General features: G+C 42.8%; 2 protein-coding genes across 2 annotated transcripts; one reads left to right on the top strand and one right to left on the bottom strand.

Annotated features, from left to right (window-relative positions):
* Positions 1-405: 405 nt before the first annotated feature.
* Positions 406-10,982, bottom strand: COLCA2 (colorectal cancer associated 2). Its single transcript, XM_043993684.1, has 5 exons — positions 10,952-10,982; positions 10,624-10,718; positions 4,420-4,474; positions 2,483-2,712; positions 406-786 (listed from the first exon to the last, which is right to left on the bottom strand). Exons 1-5 carry the CDS (start codon positions 10,980-10,982, stop codon positions 406-408), a joined length of 792 nt encoding a protein of 263 aa, XP_043849619.1.
* Positions 10,983-11,071: 89 nt separating this feature from the next.
* LOC122747896 lies at positions 11,072-17,480 on the top strand. Its single transcript, XM_043993683.1, has 3 exons — positions 11,072-11,202; positions 11,323-11,870; positions 12,682-17,480. Exons 1-3 carry the CDS (start codon positions 11,072-11,074, stop codon positions 13,044-13,046), a joined length of 1,044 nt encoding a protein of 347 aa, XP_043849618.1. The 3' UTR covers positions 13,047-17,480.
* Positions 17,481-19,168: the final 1,688 nt, after the last annotated feature.

The raw sequence follows: 19,168 nt of genomic DNA, 5'->3' as shown, positions 1-19,168 counted from the left end.
CCTATGCCACAAGGAGGCACCATAGGAGGGCGCCAGAGGAGATGGGGACCACTAATTCTGATAGCAACAAACATGTACCATCTAATAATAAAAAAATTATTTATTAGTAAAAAAATTGAAAAAGTGTTACACAGGAGAGTAAAACAAATAAATGAAAGTTTTTCTTTAAGGAATCTTAACTGCTTATAAGTGTACAAGGCAGGAGTGTGGCTATGGCAGGATTAAGAGGCTTATTATCGATGACTAAGTTAACATTAGGATACTTTTAAAACATTTTAAAAAAACTGTAGTGAAGGTGTAAACTGTACTCTGTGACATACATTCCTTGATGGCATTTTTTGAGGTGTTACCTAACTTTAGTAGCAAAATATACACACACAATACTCCAAAGAAATCCCATTCCCATTAACTGTAGCAGATGTCACAATCTGCTTCCCTTCTATAGAAATCATCGGTCATGGCTGTCGGCAGGGAATGGGAATAGTCTATACAGTCTGTATCTGGATAGGAGAAGTACTCTGATACTTTGATGGTGTCCAGGTGGTCTGTCTCACATGATGTGCAGTAACAGACAGAGGAAGAGGAGGATGAGGTGCAACAGCTGTATTGGGGGTGAGAGTGGAAATGATGGTACGAGTACTCTTCCGAGGGATACCCACAGTTCCTCGTGTCCAGGGAGGAGGGAGAGTTGTAAGTCACTGGAGCCAATGACGGTTGCTGAGGTGGGGAGTAACTGTATTCCAGAGGGCTGGACAGAGTTGATGAATCTGAGGGTGATCCAGGTGCCTGGAGAAATATAAGAGCCCAGGAAACAAAACACTTGTTAACTCAGCCAGTATGAAAGAGATAGACCATAGTGGGCTTTATATAGCCCAGAAAAGAAAAGCAAAAAATCAGGGAAGGGGAGGGAAGGGATAAAAATCACAAAAAACAATTTCCTTGTTGACTATATACTTTCATTACATCATATTCTAAATTTATTTGTTCCACTCCTCACAAGGAATTGGTTTCCGGACAACTTTTGCTTCACTGACTTCCTTTGTTATAACCGTGTTTCATGTGACGCTTTGTTCTTTAACCACAAACCCCCATCATGTTTCAGTTCACCTGCAGAATGAAGTCTCAATTCTGCCAGGCAGTGAGTTGCAGATACTGCTGATGGCTTCCTGGATATCATGGAATACTTGATGCACAGAGAGAGTGTCATTTCCCTGACCAGTCAGTCATCTTTCAAACTCCGGGGGGATTAGATGGCAGACATGATGCCCCCATGGGGGTAGTATTTAGCTCCCCCTCAGTAAATGCTCAGAAAAAAAACAAAAATTGCCAAACACATACTAGTTCAACCAAAAGCTTGATCCTTAGTGGCTATGAAAAACAAAAAGGATCTTCAGAGGACTAACAGGTTGTCTGCAATTTGTTATCAACAGCTTTCCAAAATGGAGGGTAAGAGATGATGTGTTTTTCTAGTTCTGGAGAGAACATGAAAACTCAATACAATTCAGTTGCTATTTCCCCTATAATTCAATATGAATTTCAGTGTTACACAGAACTTCAAGTTCCCATGGCCAATGATTTGGTTCCAATTCTTGAAACAGTAACTGCTTTTTTTTTTTAACTGAAGAATGTTTCCCAAAGGATCTAAAAGGCTGAAATATGGATTTCTTACCCCATCTTAAGGCTGATTAATACCTGTGTGACCTCAGTTTCTTCATCTGTAAAAGGATAGGTTAGACTAGATAATTTCTAAGGTACTCTACAACTCTAAATATATGATCCTAAAGCCCTACCACCAGGTTATATACAATGAATCTTAAAATATTGATATCCTGTAAATCATAGAAGCCCAACCAAAATCTCTTTATTGTCACTACTAGTCTTTCCAGAATTAAATAAACTCTCATGAGAGTTGCTGAGCAAAGTGTATGCCTACCTAATTCTGGAATGAAGAATAAAAATTTAGCAAGTAAACACAAAATCAGTGAATTCAATGATGAAAAATTCAGGGAAAATGGCCATTCCATCATTAATGTAGACACAGCCTAGATCTAAATGTCCAGGAAGTGTGAGGAAAGTATGACCTCATCAGCCTGTACTGGGTTTCCTAGGAACCAGTGTGCATAACATTGATCTTCATTTAGTCAACATGTTATGGTTTATGTTTTAAAAAACCCAACAAAAGATTGCCTTAAATACTCATTTTAATGCCACCTCTCAATTTAGATACTAACTACACTGGGATGCAACCAGCTGGATTAGGTTTGAGAAACTAGCGATTACTTATGCATTCAAGATTCTAAAACCCAGTGCCTGTGTGGCTGTTTCTACCTCCAATGGTTTTTAGATGGTTCTTTGCTTGTTTCCTCTGTTGATTTCCTTGTTGATAGTGTTAGCATGATTTCTCACAAGATGATGCCAACTATTTCATTACTATTGAACAGACAGCATCAATCAAGTGAAGGAAAGAATGGAGATAAATTACCAGGCTCTGGTTAAAGCAGAAAGGGGTGGCTTGAAAACTGTCTGGGAAACATGGTGGGATGCCTTGTGTGGAGCTGAGTGAGTGGTCCAGGAGCGTCTCTGCTGGAAGGTAAGATTCTAAGACCTGGTCAAGGCAGCTGGGGTTTTCTTCACAGGACATACAGCTGGAAAACTGTCGGGGCTGAAAATAGTTGGGTGCAGCAGAAATAGGCTCTGGCTCAAAACAGGGAGCTAGAAGAAAAGAAGAGAGAGAATTAGCATTTCAAGGTGGCATTTGCAGATTCCAGTAGCGTTTGGTTGTGTGTAAAGTTTATGACTGGGACTGAAAAACAGTAGACTGAAGAACAGTCTCATTGGTGTTTTGGGCTGTTAAAACTGTCAGCGCAGGTCCTCAAAAGGTGTCAGTCTAGAGAGGGAGCATTGTATAGTGGAAAGAGCACTGTATATCTAATCAAAGGATCTGTGTCTGAATCTCAGCTTTGCCTCTTATTACCGACATCAAATGAAACAATATCAAATGGGACAAGTAAAAAGTACATAGCATAGTTGCAGGCACTCTATAAATGCTTATTTCTTTCCTCCCTTTTCCTTCAGCAAGGGGTTGGACAAGATGACTTTCATGGTCTCTCCCAGCTCTAAATCCTTCATCCTAGCAAGGATTTGGCTGGAAACATGAATGGACACACCCAATGTGGTTGTGTCTTACAGGAATGGCTTGAATTTCCCCTCCATTGTTGCTTGTAGAAACCTAGCTATAGCGTATATAGTTTTAGAACTCAGGTCGATTTTAGAAAATAACTTACAGAATTGTCTGTGGTTTCAAAGAAAGTTCTAACGATGGAAAACAATGGGCAATGGTTGAAGTTATTACCTCATTACTTTTTTCATACCTATTTACAATATGGAATATCAAGTGGATTTCTATACTTACTCAAATGTGAACTTGAAAACATAAAGTGATACTTATTAATAAGTCGCTAAACATGAAAATGGAAATATTTTCTCAGGGAACATAGCATTCCTACAATTGTGTAATTAGAATAAGAACTTCTAACGTGACAAAATACCAAGGACAAAACACCATAAAGCTATAAAAATTACTGCATTTTCATCCCCAAATGGATTCATCAAATTGAGATTATAAATCTTAAAATTCTCTGAAAAGAAAGGATTAGGCTGTCAATGAAACTAATCTCAAAGCATAAGGTTTATTTTTTTTTAATTTTTGAAATCTTTCAACATTATTTAATGTGACATTCTGACCCAGGAAACTATGAGCAGAGGTTTCTGCATATATGACCTACTTCATGTCTTGGATGTGGAGTGGAATAGGTAGGAGTGTTTATGTAATAGAGTTATTTGGATTGGACTGAGAAGAGTTACAGCTGTTTGAACTCCCTTGTGGAGGAGAGAGAGAGGGAGAGAGAGAGAGAGAAAGAGAGAGAGGGAGAAGGGAGAGAGAGAGAGAGAGAGAGAGAGAGAGAGAGAGAGAGAGAGAGAGAGAGAGAGAGAGAGGGAGAGAGAGAGTGCCAGAGCCCTTTTGGCTAGAAAGTAAATAAAGAGCCGAAAAAGCATTATTGAAGAGCCTCAGAATGCCCCGTACTCCCTTTAGTCCACTGAAAAAGATAAGATTGCGAATACCAAAACAATGCTACATCATAGCTAGCTTTAGTCACTTGAAACTAAGAAACTAGAATAAATGGGGAAGAACAAACTATTTTTGACGAAAAGCCTGAACTGTCTGCGGATGGGGACAAAAATATATACTTGTTTGCTTGTTGCATGCTCACATGGATTCGTTGTGCCCTTTTCTAGTTCTGATTGGTTGAATTCCAGTTAAATGGCAGTGCCTACCTTAACCTGGAATCCAGCATTAAAAGACCTCTGAGGTGGACTCTGGAAATATGCTGGGAGAAATGGGATGTTGTTTGTACTGACCTGCAGAAGAAGGCAAAACTGCTTCTGAAAACTGGACACCACTATTCCGGGACAACTGCCAAATCAAGAATAGAGTCATTAAGTAAAATGAAATAAATTGCTTTGATAAGGGGAAAGGTAAGACATTAATAAGTGACAGTTTTTTCCCCCTGTAATAAGGTAAGTCATATATTTTTCCTCTCAAACTTTATAGTAGAGAATTAGGGACAATGATTGTTATTTGATTTAGTTTTCATTTTACTGTTCTTAAATTCTAATATTTGCCCATAATATTTCTGTTTGGGATATAGTTGATCACTATTTTTTTTAAAAGGAATGAAACCATATGAAGACACAGTAACTGGGGAAAATCCACAACAGAGTCTTTTACATTCAAGTGTTTAATTGAAAATGTTTCATGAATAGTATTCATTTATTTCAGAAAGTTGATGACTTATGAAATACTGATTTTCTTCCTTTTAAAGAATCGTCTTAAACTTAATGTATTATTTGGTTTCTCATAAACTCTTGTTGGGAAGGGGGAAACCCTGTTAGTTCTGTTATAAAAAGTTAAAGAAAAATAATTTTTTCTTTATTGATCCATTTCTTTATTAAGTCATTCAAAAAGCATTTATTAAGTGCCTCTTGTTCATAGATTACAGTGCTAGGTTCTGGGGGAGATAACCATGAAATGTCACAAAATTTCTGATTTTGATGAACTTAAAGCAATACTCAACTGAGGAGGCTGTTGAGAAGGTATGTAAATGTTAATTAACTGTAGGGAAATATGAAAACGCTTGGTAGGTCCTGATATTTTCTGTGAAAGCTGCGGCTCCATCAAAGTATTCTGTAGTTATTAGAATGTTCCTTCTAGCCCATTTAAGGCCAAATGAATTCAGAATTTTCTATCTGGATTAGTAATTTAGTACTAATTCTCTTCTGGTTTCAGGTGATAGCTTTAAATTTTAAAGGGACCAGCACAGTTTTGAGTTTCAGGAAGGGATTCCAGGCTGTAGCCACTACAGAATATTCAGTCACTAGGGAGGTTGTGCAATCAGCCGATGCTGAGAACAGGGGCTGGTACAAACTTTGAAAGTGATCCATGTTGTAATGTCATGAACCAGGAAGCTGGAAAGATTTATCAGCTCTTTATGCAAATATCTGGCTGCAGCTAGAGGTCTCACAAGGAGTGGGTTTTTTTTTTTTAAATCTCCCTCATCTCAGAATTCCGATTAACCCCTTTCATACCCCTCTGATCACTCTGTCCACTTCCCTACATTTTTATCTCACTGAGGTCAGTTTACAGTATCCTATTTGATATTATCTTTCTCTTCATGCGTTTTACCTTCTCCTTTCCTCAAAAAAACCAACCCCTTCCCCCCAAAACCCAACACAACAAAGGAAGGCAAACCCTCTTTTCACTTTCAAAACTACAAAGAAATCTGCAACTTACCATTTGCAGGATGATAGGGTCATAGATTTAGAGCTGGAAGAGACCTTGGGAACAACTAGTTCAACCCCCTCATTTTACAGATAAGGAAACTGAGGCCCGAGGGCAAAAAGACATGCTTGTTGTTTATATAACAAACAAAAAAACCTTTCCAAAAATTGAGCAGGAAGAAAATATAGAGATAAAAGTACATCTTTGAATAGATAACAACTATAGTTTCCATTTACCCTACAGGTGCCTGGAAAATCCTCAGGGGTGTGTGTGTGTGTGTGTGTGTGTGTGTGTGTGTGTGAGAGAGAGAGAGAGAGAGAGAGAGAGAGAGAGACAGAAAGAGAGAGAGAGACAGAGACAGACACACACACACACAGAGACACACAGAGAGACAGAGAGAGAGAGAGAGAGAGAGAGAGAGAGAGAGAGAGAGAGAGAGAGAGAGAGAGAGGCAATCTGCTTCGCTGAAGATGTGTACTAAATTCACAATCCTGACATGCATAGCAGGCTCCCTAAAACTTTTAAAAATATAGATATGACTAAGGCTACCTTAAAATTAAGATTTTTTCTATTGGTTTATGCTCCCTAATACTTATAATGCAACAGAAATAGCTAGTAACAAAATAATATAAGGACATTCTATGTTGTTGTTCGGTTGTTTCAGTCCTGCCCAACTTATCATCCCATTTGGGGTTTTCTTGGCAGAGATACTGGAGTGGTTTAGCTATTTCCTTCTCCAGTTCATTTTACAGTTGAGGAAACTGAGGCAAACAGGGTTAAGTGATTTGCCCAGGGTCACACAACTAGTAAGTGTTTGAACTCAGGAGGATGAATCTTCCTGCCTCCAGGCCCAGCACTCTATTCATTGTGCCATCTAGCTGCCTCAGTACCACCTAGCTACCCACAGGGTATTCTGTTGTATTTGATAAATGCAGCTTTAAATAGCTCCAAGTTCCAAGGAGGCATTCTGAAATAAATCAATGAAAATTGCTTCTATAAAACCACAGAGCCCTCTCCTGATGGATCAAGTACTTAGTATTCTCTGATTTCTGCCACCTGTACCACACAACAGGTGGTTCTGATGGTGCTCTCCCCTCCCCCCCCAGCCCCCATGCCTCAGGTGATGGGTTTTTTAATATCTAGACTGTAGATGGAAGAAGTGTTTCTGCCCCATAGCTGCAGGGGCATGTGCTGATGTCATCCTCTAGGGACTAATCAGAGAGGAGTGTCTACTCTATACATACCTACAATCACTTATTTGGAAGTGCATCTATACCCAGACACAGTTGAAGACTAATAATAACCAGGTAGATAAGCTAAGCAGCTGGGAGGGTAAGTGATACATCTACAACGGTGTAAACTGGCCAGATGTACACGTAGGACTTTTCATCTTCCCTCAAATGGGTAGAGATTGGGCAAATCATTTTACCTCTCAGCCTCAGTTTCCACACCTGTAAAACAGGGATAATTATGTAAACAAAAATCTCCCTCAGAGGGCTTTGGATAGTGTTGGGCTTGAATTCAGAAAGACTCATCTTTCCAAGTTCAAATCTGGTCTCAGACAGTTACTAGATGTGCGATCCTTGGTAAGTCCAAGTCACATAAGGAAGGAAATGGCAAACCACTCTAGTATCTCTGCTGAGAGGGTACAAAGGGTCAGACACGATTGAACAACAAACTTTAAAGGACCCGACAGTGTTATTTTTTACTGAAGCAGGAAATCATTTTACAAATATCTCATTTTATTTTCACAACAACCCCAGGAGGAAGGTGCTATTATTAATCACATTTTACAAATAAGGAAACTGAGGCAAGCAGAGCTGAAATGACTGCCCAGGGTCACACAGCTAGGAAGTATCTGAGGCAGAATTTTAAGGCAGATCTTCATGATTCCATTCTAGTGGTCTAAGCATGGCATCACCCAGTCGCTTCTAATCAACAAACTTGACATGGCTCTCAGGCACATACCTGGTTGCTGTGAACATATGATGTCACTACTACTTATGCACATCATACTACAACCCATGTAAAGTTGTACCTCATATGAGTGTGACAACAGGAAGAGAAAAAGCCGCTCCACTTCTCCCAACTCTATTTGGCCTTTATAATATATTTATAGTATTTGATGTAGAACTTGGACCTATTAATTAAATCCATGCAACAGTGGAAAGAAGTCTGGATTTAAAGTTAGAAGACTTGCATCCAAATCCCAGCTCTCCCACTGACTTTGCTCAAGTCACTTAAATTCCCTGGGCCTCGGTTATTTGTTTTATGAAATGAGGAATTTGGATGAGTAGACCTCGGATATACCTTCCATTTCCAAATGTATCATCCTATGAAATGCCCTAAATGTTTAGTAATGCTAGTCTAGGATTGCTGCTACTAGCCCTTGGTTTCTCATGATCTCACTCCCCAAATCTTGGTAATTTTTGGTTCAGCAGTGTTCTTCAACATTCATATTCCTGCCTACTTAATTTCTTTTCTTCTGCAACCATCTCTGAACTAGTAGGGACATCATATGTTAACGGCAACCAGGCATGTGCCTGAGATGCCTCCACACTATAGAAAAATTTGTATAGATTCAGACAAGATGAAGCGACAGATCAAAAAGCTTCAGCCTAGTGTAACAGCAATAGCATACTTAAAGGCCAGTACAATAGTTCTGTGACCTTGAACAAGTCACTTAACCTTTATGAGCATCAGTTTCCTTAGCTCCAAAATGGGCATAATAATCTCTGCCCTGCCCTCTGCCCTCATCTGGTTGTTGTAAGGGAAACCGCTTTCAAAAGAATTGTGAGTACTCTGACAATGAAAGGTGTTGTTATTGTGTTGGCTGAGGTCCTGAATACAGAGGCATTAGCTTCTCAGTGTCAGGTGTTGCCTTAAAACAAATTAAATAATTATACTTCAGCACAACATAGGAGCCATCATATGCTGGAAGCTCTCCAAGTATTTCACTGGCACTCACTCTCATCTAAGCCTTGTACTCAGTGCTATTCTAATGAGCACTACTTCACTGCTGTCTAGGCTCTCTTAGAATCACTGGGACTGATAAGCCCCAGCTTTAATTGTTATTCACATTAGCCAATGTCTAGAAAGAGACAAATGGAGGCTGTTTGTACCCATGGACATTTAGAGAAAACAAAACAAAACAAAGCAACAGAGTAGGCACAAAGCTCTCCCTGGGAAGGGCTTATAGGTCAGAGAAGCACTGGGGCCTACTCTAAGCTAACCACAGCCACCAGCTTCTCCCTCCACATACATACACACACCACAAGCCACTGTTTCCCTGTGTGGTTTTAGAAAAGCCAAGTGGTCTCTTAGGGCTAATTTCTCACTGAGATTCCTGTTACCATAGCTCTGTTCTAACTTTGGCATTTTTACCAAGGCCCATTCTCTTGACTACCCAAATCCAATCTTGTGGGAACACTGGACTGCCCAAGGAATCATCTTAATTTCCTAAATGAGTTCATTTTCAAGTGAGCTGTGGATGTTCTGAGCTGCCTTGTGCTAGCTAATGAGGTTTCTTTATGTCCTGAGAGCTCAATGGCTGATGGTTCAGAGGTAAATGACCTCTGAGATCACACTGTAAAAGAATAAGAGGAAAGGGGAGCAATATTTACTGGTGAAGTGCTATTTTTGAAGAATATTTCTTGAAGTAAGTGATGGCTAATAGAAAGAATTTTGGGTTTGGAGATATAGGTGTGAAGCCTAGATATCTCTCGTATAATTTCAGTGTGTCTTTGGGCAAGTCACTTTCTCTAAGCCAGTAACACAGTTTAGGAATTTAGGGTAATAGTTTTTTTTTTTTTATGGGGCAATGGGGGTTAAGTGACTTGCCCAGGGTCACACAGCTAGTAAGTGTTAAGTGTCTGAAGCCGGATTTGAACTCAGGTACTCCTGAATCCAGGGCCGGTGCTTTATCCACTGCGCCACCTAGCTGCCCCAGGGTAATAGTTTTAAAGCTGGAAGGAACCTTAGAGATTATCTGGTCTAACCATTTCATTTTATAGATAAGGAAACTGCAGAAAGGTGAAGATGCTCCAAGTCCCACAGAGACAGAAAATGGAATTTGTTCCCAAGGGTGTCTGATTTGAAATACCTGCATTCTTTCCACTTATGCTGATTTTTGTACAGTGACAGAGGAAAGGAACATTGAGTGGTGCAGTGAAATTTGTGCTGGATTTGGAATTAGAGGCCCTGGATCGGGATCTCATCTCTGACATTTAAACCCCCTGTGACCAATGGACCTTAGTTTCCTCACCTGAAAATTTGAGTGTTTTGGACTAGATGACCATTAAGGTCCCATCCAGCTCCACATTTATGATCCTTTGAACGTAGATGGTTTCTACACTCCCTTATAGCTATAAGTCTAAATCGGTAAGTTTCTGGGAGAGCCTTTCCTTGGCAACATTAGTTGGCCAGAGCCCGTGGCAGAGAAAGAGCATAGATTGTCTACAAATATCCTAGCTCAAGGAGACTAGGTACTTAACTAATTAAAAGAACCAGGACTAACCCTCAAGCTCAACAGCAGTGACTCAACCCTTGGAAAGCTGAATGACAACATTTTCTGCGGCTTTCTATTGCCTCCTCATGGTGAGTTTTGTAGATGGCAGGGTGTGGGGAAGACCACAGGTGAGGAGGAGCTAAGGAACTCATGGCCAACTGAGGCCAAGGGCTTGGGGATGCTCAGTCATTGGAACCTGGATGGGGCCAAGTGACACAGTACAAGTGTTGGGCTCAAGTCTGTTTCAAAGCGAAGTAAGTGAAGGATTTGTGCTTACGGTTCCCCCTGATGTCGCCTGGTGTGCCCGCCTCTGCTGCAGCAGCTCCTTCACTGTGATCTTCACCCGGACCCCTTGATACACCTTTGGTTTTTCTGAGGGAAAATTCATTAATCAGAGCCCAGGAAAGCCTCTCCACTTAATGGTCAGATTTGGAGATGGGGGTAGAGAGGAAAGGAGAGTCTAAATATGACATCAGATGTCTAAAAAGTCTGAATGTTTAGGGAATTTTCCTCAAGGTCCCAGGGAAATGGTTAAATGACACTCTTAGGCTAGATAGGCTCCAGGGAGGCTAGTTTTTGCAACTAGAGCCACAGTAACACCAAACCAAACAGAAGCTGTTGGGTCTCTTCTGCCATGCTTTGTCTCTCTCCACACCCCCCATAGTTTCCCCTCTAACCAGCCACATTTTCTGTACAAGGAGAGTTTGGTTCTCTCCATTGGCCCTATGAAAACTTTTCAGAACTGGAGTCCTAGGTCTGATTCTCCTCTTTTCTTTCCCGGGGGAATATCGAGTAATCTAGAGGAGAGGGACCTAGCATTTGTGCTGGTGAGGTTGACCTTTGACCTCACCCTAGAGTGATGCTCCTATTTTGTGTCATACCCTGGAGTCCATTCCTGCCCCTGGGGGCCGGGCATAGTCCAGGTTGCCTCCAACCTTTCTGTCCGTTCTGTCCTAGGCTGTTTGTGGTGAGCCAGCCCTGGGGCAGAGCAACACTCAGGTGGGGTTAGATCAGCCCTGCTCTCAGGACGACTAGGGAACTGGACACACACCCGGAACCCTCAAAGGTGGCCATCGGAGCTCCCTCCCTCCTCTGATGACTCTTCCCTCCTTCCTTTCTTAAATCTTTTGTTTTTTTCCTTTCGCTCTCCTTTATGCCGCCCCTATGCCTTCCCGGCTCTTTGGCTCTTCCTCCTCCCTCCTTCTTGTCCTCTCTCCCCTTTCTCTTCTTGCCCTCTCTCCCTCCCCCTCCCTTCCTCTAGCAGGCTTGTCTCCGCCGCCACCAACTCCACGGCGCCCGGGAGCCTAGAGGCGAGCTCGGCGGACCCGAGTCCCTGCCGTGGCCCAAGAGGACCGCAGACCTCGGGCAGGTGTCCGTCTCCCAGCCTGTGCTCAGGAGGCGGCTGGGACAGAATCTGGGAGCCGTGCGCCAGAGCGGGCAGGAGCTTGGGACCGAGTCCGTGCCCTCCGCGGAGCCGAAAGAGCCGGGGTCTCCGCAGGAGCCGGAGCCGGTGCCGCAGCAGCCGTGAGTAATAGGACTCTGTGGCTGGGTGGGAACAAGCAGGGTGGACGAAGGGGATGGCCTAGCATCGGGGCACGGGGGCGCGGGGCCCTGATCCGCCTTAGGAACTCCCGGGCCCCAGGACTCTGCACTAGGAAGGACCGGGCTCCAGGGGCCTCTGGGCTCCCGCGCGGGCCGTACTTCGGCCGCCTGACCAGGGCGCAGGGGCCAGCAGCGCCTCGCCTGGTCACTGCGGGGACCACAGCTGGACCCCCGGGTCTGGCCCACCACTTGTACGGGGGGCACTTCGCCAATAAGGGGCAAAAGGGGAACCCCTGGCTAAAGGAATGGATGAGGGCTCCGGGGCTGGTGATTGCCACCCACTCTCTGGCCCTACGCCTGCCTCCCCTTCCCTTCCCTGTGCTGCCCTGTCCTGAGCTGGGCTGTCCTTCTCCGCTCGGGTCGGTGCCCCACGGATCGGCGAGGGGGACGGCCCGGGGGACTCGGGACACAGCTCAGTTAAGTTCTGCTCGGGCTGCACTGCTCGGCGCTGCGAGTCTCTAGCTCCCCCCGGCCGCAGGTTCTGGGCAAGCAGGTCTGGAGCTGGAAAGTCCCGGTGGAACAAGCCGGGAGAATCTCGGGGGCGGGAGTGTGGTGGGGGCACTGAGGTCCTAAGCTAGAGCGGTGTTTCGGCACCCCCCGCCCCCTGCCTCTTTGAGCCGGCCCCCGAGAGTGGGCGCCCCGGGGGAGCGGCTCCGACACGAGGCATGACCTTCTTACTCCCCAGCTCTCCCTGACATGCACTGACTACTTTTTCCCTTTCTGTCCTGCCCAGGAAAACCAGCGAAATGTGACGGGGTCCCAGCACCCCGGTCCCCCTCGACCTCGTCCCCCGGAGCAGCGGCCCCAGGTTACCCGACATCCTGTGGAAGCAGCTGGAACTGTGGCTGGATGCTGCAGCTGCAGGAAACTCAGCTTCGAGGCAGGCTCCTGTGCTGGGAGAGAAGGAGAAGATGCAACATTTTTAAAGTTTCACAAACCCTCTGGCTGCACTGGCCCCCCTGGAGCTGGAGACAAACCGAATTAATGTTTTATACCTTCGGGTATAGGTTTGAGTTTTCCCCCCCTCATGCCAAGTATTTAAAACCTCTAGAAACCCATGATTTGACAATCAATGATTGCGCGATACTTTCAATTTGAATATTCAAAGGCTTAACAAAATGGACTATCTTCTGCAGAAATCCTGCATACAGAAACCCCATAGAGGGTCCGGAGAAACAGAGGGTGACATTCTTGAGGGTCCTGGACCCTGCTTTTACTTCATTTTGAGTGTTTTGCCCACCTTACCACAAATGGAGCAGATGTCCCCAAAGATACTCTATATTTCTGTCTGGGAGGCAGGGCCTGGGCCTCAAGTGTTCTAATCTGCTCCATAAGACCATACTGGACCGAGCTGACTGGTCAGGGGCCATCTGACATCCACTATCCCAGTTAAAGGACAAATCATAAGATTGGGGGGAGCAAATATGGCTGCTAATGAGTGGAGTAGGTCAGGGAACTACTGTGGGTCACTTTCAGAGGCCTCAGGTCCAAGCCCAGGCCACATCTCTGGGCTTCGTCTCCTTCCTGCTCCTCTTGGCCCACGTGCGGGCTTCCCTCCCCTTTCCACCCCCACTCTCAGCCTGGGCCTCAAATGCCATAGTTTCAGCACAGATTGCCTGCCCATTAAGACCCTTTGCTCCTCCCTAGGGAGCTGGGGGTGCAATTTGGCCTCGCCCTCTTGTGATTTTCTGAGATTGGTGTTTCTTGATTATAAAATATTCTCTCTCTTTCCATAGCCTGTGAGCACTGCCGTCCCAACTTCAGACGTCCTGTATACTAAGAAATATGAGACAAGCTTGGCTCCTGTTTATTTCATTTGGGGAAAAAAGCTGGCAGATTGATATTTCTGTTCTCATTTTGTCAGTGAGAGATATGGTGGGCAAGAGACAGCTTTCTCAGGACCAGATATGCCCTCAGCAGACAGTTAGCTTGCCTCCTCTGCAGGGAGATTAGATTAGCTCGATTCAACCACACAGGAAGGTGAGAAGGAGGAACAGTCCCAGGTGGAAGGGTTTAAGGAAGAGTGATGGAGTTAGCCTTGGGCTAAACTCTCCACCAGTCTCAGGGAGGGAAGGAGGGTGAGAGATGGTAAGAGGTTGTAGACTGAAGAATGAGAGGGGATGGGGTGGGGTTATCTTTGTAAAGAAGACTGACAGCTTCCCAAAGAGACTTCAGGAGTTACATACAGAACACTATTAACCTCTTCGATCTTCTCAAAGTGTACACCCTTGTTGCTGAATGCCTGCTAAGCAAGTCAAATATAGAGAAAGGCATGTGGAGATGAGGATGGAGAAAATCTGTGTATGTGGCACTTAAGCTCTTGGGCCTTAACTTGAAATTCTCCTACACTTGGACTTATGTTCTGGCAATAGGGACAGAACTAGCAGAGCTAAGGTAGGAGAGGGAAGGAGTGTCCCACATGGTTGTTTAGCAGTGGGGACTTTGTATAGTGAGAAGAGCCTCACTTCCTAAAGGTCCCAGAGTGTCCTACATATTTTCTTACCTCAGGTTTCCCAGATGGTCAGCACGGAGGACCAGATCTCCTAGTTGCAAGAGGAAGTGCTGAGAATCCAGGTGGTCAGGTTCTGGTTAGGTTTTCCTCACCTATCCAAATTGTGACTTGGGGCTATTCTTTAAATTTAGCAGTGGAAACACCAGCATCGTCTCAAGGATAAAAGTCCCACGTTCGACCTCTTCATCTCTCCTTTTGCCCCTCTTGTTATCTCTGTTTTTTCCTGTCGGTTTCTTCATTTGTAAAATGATTAGGGTATCCTTAAGGTCTCTTCTAAGCTCATATTTATAAAGATGGAGGGGACCTTACAAATTCTCGAATCCAACCCTTTTATTTTAATTTAACCCTTTCATTTTCATTTTTAGAGAACTCTTGGACACAGAAAAGTTCAAGAAGTGATTTCTCCCAGGTTATATATGTAGCAAATGGCTGGGCCTGAAGCTTAACCCAGGTTCCCTGAATGCAAGATTGGCACATTTTCCACTGCACCACATTGCCTCTTGTTAAGTCACTGCAGATAGAATATTCTTTGGTCCCAACCCCATTTCTTGCCTCTCTCTTTCTCCTTCTTTTCTCATTTTAGAAGTTTCCCCCCTCCATTTCTATCTGTTCTCACCTTTTCTTTTTCTTTTTCTTCCTTTACCCCTTTCTCTGTTAGCATCTAATCTTCCTCTGTCCCTGGATATGGAACATTGCCTTGGGATTTATTGCCTTGTGACTGAAGCAGGAGGATCTGAGAACCTATTACTCCATTATGTTGTGGGCCCTGATCCTCAAGACAGAAATTGCTCTGTCTATGTTATTTCCTTTAAAGAAAAAACAAAATACCTGGACATCCCATAGAAGTTATACCTCTATTGAAGAGAAATCACTAGGCCTCCTTGCTTGGAACCTATTCAGGGAGCTACTGGTCACTGTGCCCTGTCTGAGTTTGTGACAACTGTTATAAAAATGGCCAAGTGGTTTCCTGTTCCTGTGACCTTTTTGGCATGGAAGCCTCCTGACCAGTTAACTTACTGATTTGGGAAATGGGATATCCAGGCCTGAGACCAAGATTGGAGGGGAATTTTTTGCTCCTTGGGATGACTGGGAATTTAGTTGACTGCAATTGTTTCTGCAATTGGTTACATAATCATTCCCAATGTTAGAAGAGTGATAAAGTCTTTAAGTGTGAAAGAGGTGTTGGTGCAGGGGGAGGGAAAGCTTTTCTTGCTGGAGAAGAAGCCCAAATGTCTGTGGTATCCTGGAGGAGCAGTCCCTGGTATAATACTGCTATTGGAGAGATACTTTTTTAAAAAATGAAGTATCCAGAGGGGTAGTTCAAAACCTGCCTTTGTTGTTCATTACTGGTGTGACTTTGGGCAAGTCAATTAACTTCCATGGGGCCTCAGTTTCCTTATCTGTAAAATGGAGGGGGGGGTGGCGAACCAGCTGGTTTCTAAAGTCTCTTCCAGCTCTGGATTGATAGGTGATCCTATAACCCTGTGTTCTAGTCCTATCATTGCGGATGCTTTTTCTTCATTTCTTATCTGTTAGTCATAAAATTCGTGAAGGTGTGTGGAGATAAAAAAAATAAACAAACAACATATGTTGAAATGGAGAGGGAGCATGCTGTTAGTCAATGTGGATGGCAGGAACAGTTGCAGGAGAATTGCCAGAAGCATGCTCAGGCTGCAGATTCTGCTCTGATTAGTAGGGCTATTATTCCAAATGACTCAGAGGAACATTCACTTACTCATCTGTGATCGTACTGCCACCTCTAGTGTCCACAAAGAGAGCCTGTTAAAATGGACCCCTCAGCGCTAAACGTTGTCAAGGATTAAAAAAAATCCTTCATGAAGAGAGTTACATTTTAATTCTCCAGTTTGCTTTGAAAACACATAAAATATTAGAACCTTAGAGTCTGAAGATCATTCAGTCCAAGAACCTCTTTTAATGCAAGAGTCCCTCCTATGAAATTTGTGATAGGTAGTCATCTGGACTCTGTTTAAATAATAAGAGTAACATTAAAATTGGGAAGGATGGTAGTGCAGGAGAAAGAGCACTGGGTTTGGTCTTGGGTTTGAATCCTGTCTCTGCTACTTACTACCTGTGGGACCTTGGGCAAGTCAAGGATTCTCTCTAGTCCTCAGTCTCCTCATCTGTAAGATGAGAAAATGGGACTACATCTGAAATTCCCCTACAGCTCTAATTCTTTGACCTATAGGAGTTTGAAGTTGGAGAGATGCTTTACATAATCTCATTTGAGCCTCACAACAACCTTGTGGGGCTGGTACTTTAGGTATTCTTCTTATCCCCTTTTTCACAGTTAAGAAAATTGAAGCCTGCACAGCTTAAGGGCCTTGCTTGTGGTGCCATAGTTAATACATTTCAGAGGTGAGATTTGAACTCATGTTTTCATAACTTCAATGCCAGCAGTCTCATTTTCTCAGGAGTTGACCAGTTCAGATCATGTTTTTCCTTATGTTGAAATCTGCTTCCCCGTAACTTCCACATGTCTGACTGAGTTCTGGAGCAACAAAGAATAAACTCATTTTTCGATGTGACAACTCTTCAACTATTCCACCATGCATGGGGCTTATTTGTAATCAAGCTGTCCCCTGCTCCTCAACTATCCCATATATGATATAACTTCAAGACTTCAAATCATGTTCATCGCCCCCTTGTGGATACATTATCAATTGAGGCATTGAACATTGGAGGATACTATGTATTTCTTTTCAAAACTTCAAACTCAGCAGTCTACCAAAACGTGTAGATCTTCTATGTTGACATCTAATTATTATGTGCTAACTACTCTTTGTAGTCTTTGTAGCAGAAAGACATTTGCTATAGGAAACATGGACTTCAAATATAATAGTTTTTAAAGGTAGGTCATGATTTGGCTCTTTCAAATTTTGTATCGATTAGATTAAGTGCATTGTATTAATGGAAAATTTAAAATATAAATTTATAAATTAAATATGAATATTTTAATATTAGCTTGATACATCACTAAACCAAAACAAAAAGTGATGAAATTCTGGACATATTCCAAACAATTATTATTGGACCCTGTAGAATAAGGATGCTTAACCTTTTTGGTGCTTAACCTTTGGGAGTCTGGTAAAAATTAAGGACCGGTTCTCAGAATATTTTCAAATGCACCAAATAAAACACACAGGATTACAGGGGATTGTAGTTGTACCAATTATATTGAAATTTTAAAAAATCAATATACATATATTTTTGTTTTTGTTTTTTGCAGGGCAATGAGGGTTAAGTGACTTGCCCAGGGTCAAACAGCTAGTAAGTGTCAAGTGTCTGAAGCCAGATTTGAACGCAAATCCTCCTGAATCCAGGGCCAGTGCTTTATCCACTGTGCCACATAGCTGCCCCAATATACATATACATATACATATTATATATTGCAGGGCAATGAGGGCCAAGTAACTTGCCCAGAGTCACACAGCTAGCAAGTATCAAGTGTCCGAGGTTGAATTTGAACTCAGGTCCTCCTGAATCCAGGGCCAGCGCTCCATCTACTGCACTACCTAGCTGCCCCCCAATATACATATATTTTTAAAGTTCACAGACACCAAGCTATAAACCCTTGGTCTAAAATGTGACATTTTGTTCATCCACATAATGCCCAACAATCACCACATTCATTATTCAGGGTTAGATTTTGTAGATTAGAATCCTGGCCTTGGAGTCAGAAAGATTAAAGTTCTAGTATATTCTCTGACTTTTACTGGTCATGCGATCATAGGGATTCACTTGGTGTCTCAATGTTCCCAGGCAAATTTCTAAGACTATTAAGTTACAGATGCAAGGTGGTATAATGGATACAGGCAGCTAGGTAAGTGGCTCAGTAGCCAGAAAACTGGACTTTGAGTCAGGAAGACTATTCAAATCCTGTCTCAGACACTAAGCTTATAACCCTGGACAAATCACTTTAATTGCCTCAGTTTCCTCATCTGTAAAATACGGATAATAACAGCACCTACCTCCCAGAGTTGGTGCGTGGGTAAAGTAGGATGATATTTATAAAGCATTTTGCAAACTTGAAAGCATTATTTAAATGATATCAAGTATTATTACCATTTGTTGTATTGTTGATCTGCATGAATCCTGAAGTGAGTTTCCATTCCAGGAACTGCCCCCAAGCTGATAAAATTTCGGAACCAGACCTCTCTTCTCAGCCCCCTCAAAAGTAATTAATAGAGGGGCAACTAGGTGGCACAGTGGATAGAGCACTGGCCCTGGAGTCTGGAGTACCTGGGTTCAAATCTGGCCTCAGACACTTAACACTTACTAGCTGTGTGACCCTGGGCGAGTCACTTAACCCCAATTGCCTCACTAAAAAAAAAAGTAATTAATAGAATGAGGAAACTGAAGACTAGAGATTAATCATTTTCATGAAATGTATACTCACAAAACTAGGAAGCAAAATAATTTTCATTTTTTTTCATGAAACTTTCTTGGGCAAATGTTTGATGAGATATTATTTTGACAAAGTTATACACTGCTTGCAAGTGTCCAATTTCTCTTAACTAAACCACCAGAAGGTGGGTTACACTACTTAAGACATTCATTTTGGAAAGTGCTGTTTTATTTATTTTTCTGAGTATTAAAATGCCATTTCCTATTGATAGTTTAGCACAGTGCCTGGTCCATAGTAGGCACTTAATAAATGTTTTCTGATTGATTGATTGATTAAAATTTG

This window comes from Dromiciops gliroides, chromosome 3 (assembly GCF_019393635.1).
Source record: "Dromiciops gliroides isolate mDroGli1 chromosome 3, mDroGli1.pri, whole genome shotgun sequence".
Classification (NCBI taxonomy): domain Eukaryota; kingdom Metazoa; phylum Chordata; class Mammalia; order Microbiotheria; family Microbiotheriidae; genus Dromiciops; species Dromiciops gliroides.
The sequence above is the reverse complement of the archived record's forward strand: the minus strand, read 5'-3'. Positions and strand labels throughout refer to the sequence as shown.

Bases quoted from the DNA above. Each gene is read 5' to 3' on its own strand.
- COLCA2 (XM_043993684.1), bottom strand. From the start codon at position 10,982: ATGGCAGAAGAGACCCAACAGCTTCTGTTTG. The intron at 10,719-10,951 runs GTTTGGTGTTAC...ATTTTCCCTCAG, and splicing joins GACCCAACAGCTTCTGTTTG to AAAAACCAAAGGTGTATCAA. The intron at 4,475-10,623 runs GTAAGCACAAAT...TTGATTTGGCAG, and splicing joins AGGCGACATCAGGGGGAACC to TTGTCCCGGAATAGTGGTGT.
- LOC122747896 (XM_043993683.1), top strand. From the start codon at position 11,072: ATGAAAACTTTTCAGAACTGGAGTCCTAGGTCTGATTCTCCTCTTTTC. The intron at 11,203-11,322 runs GTGATGCTCCTA...GTGGTGAGCCAG, and splicing joins ACCTTTGACCTCACCCTAGA to CCCTGGGGCAGAGCAACACT. The intron at 11,871-12,681 runs GTGAGTAATAGG...TGTCCTGCCCAG, and splicing joins GAGCCGGTGCCGCAGCAGCC to GAAAACCAGCGAAATGTGAC.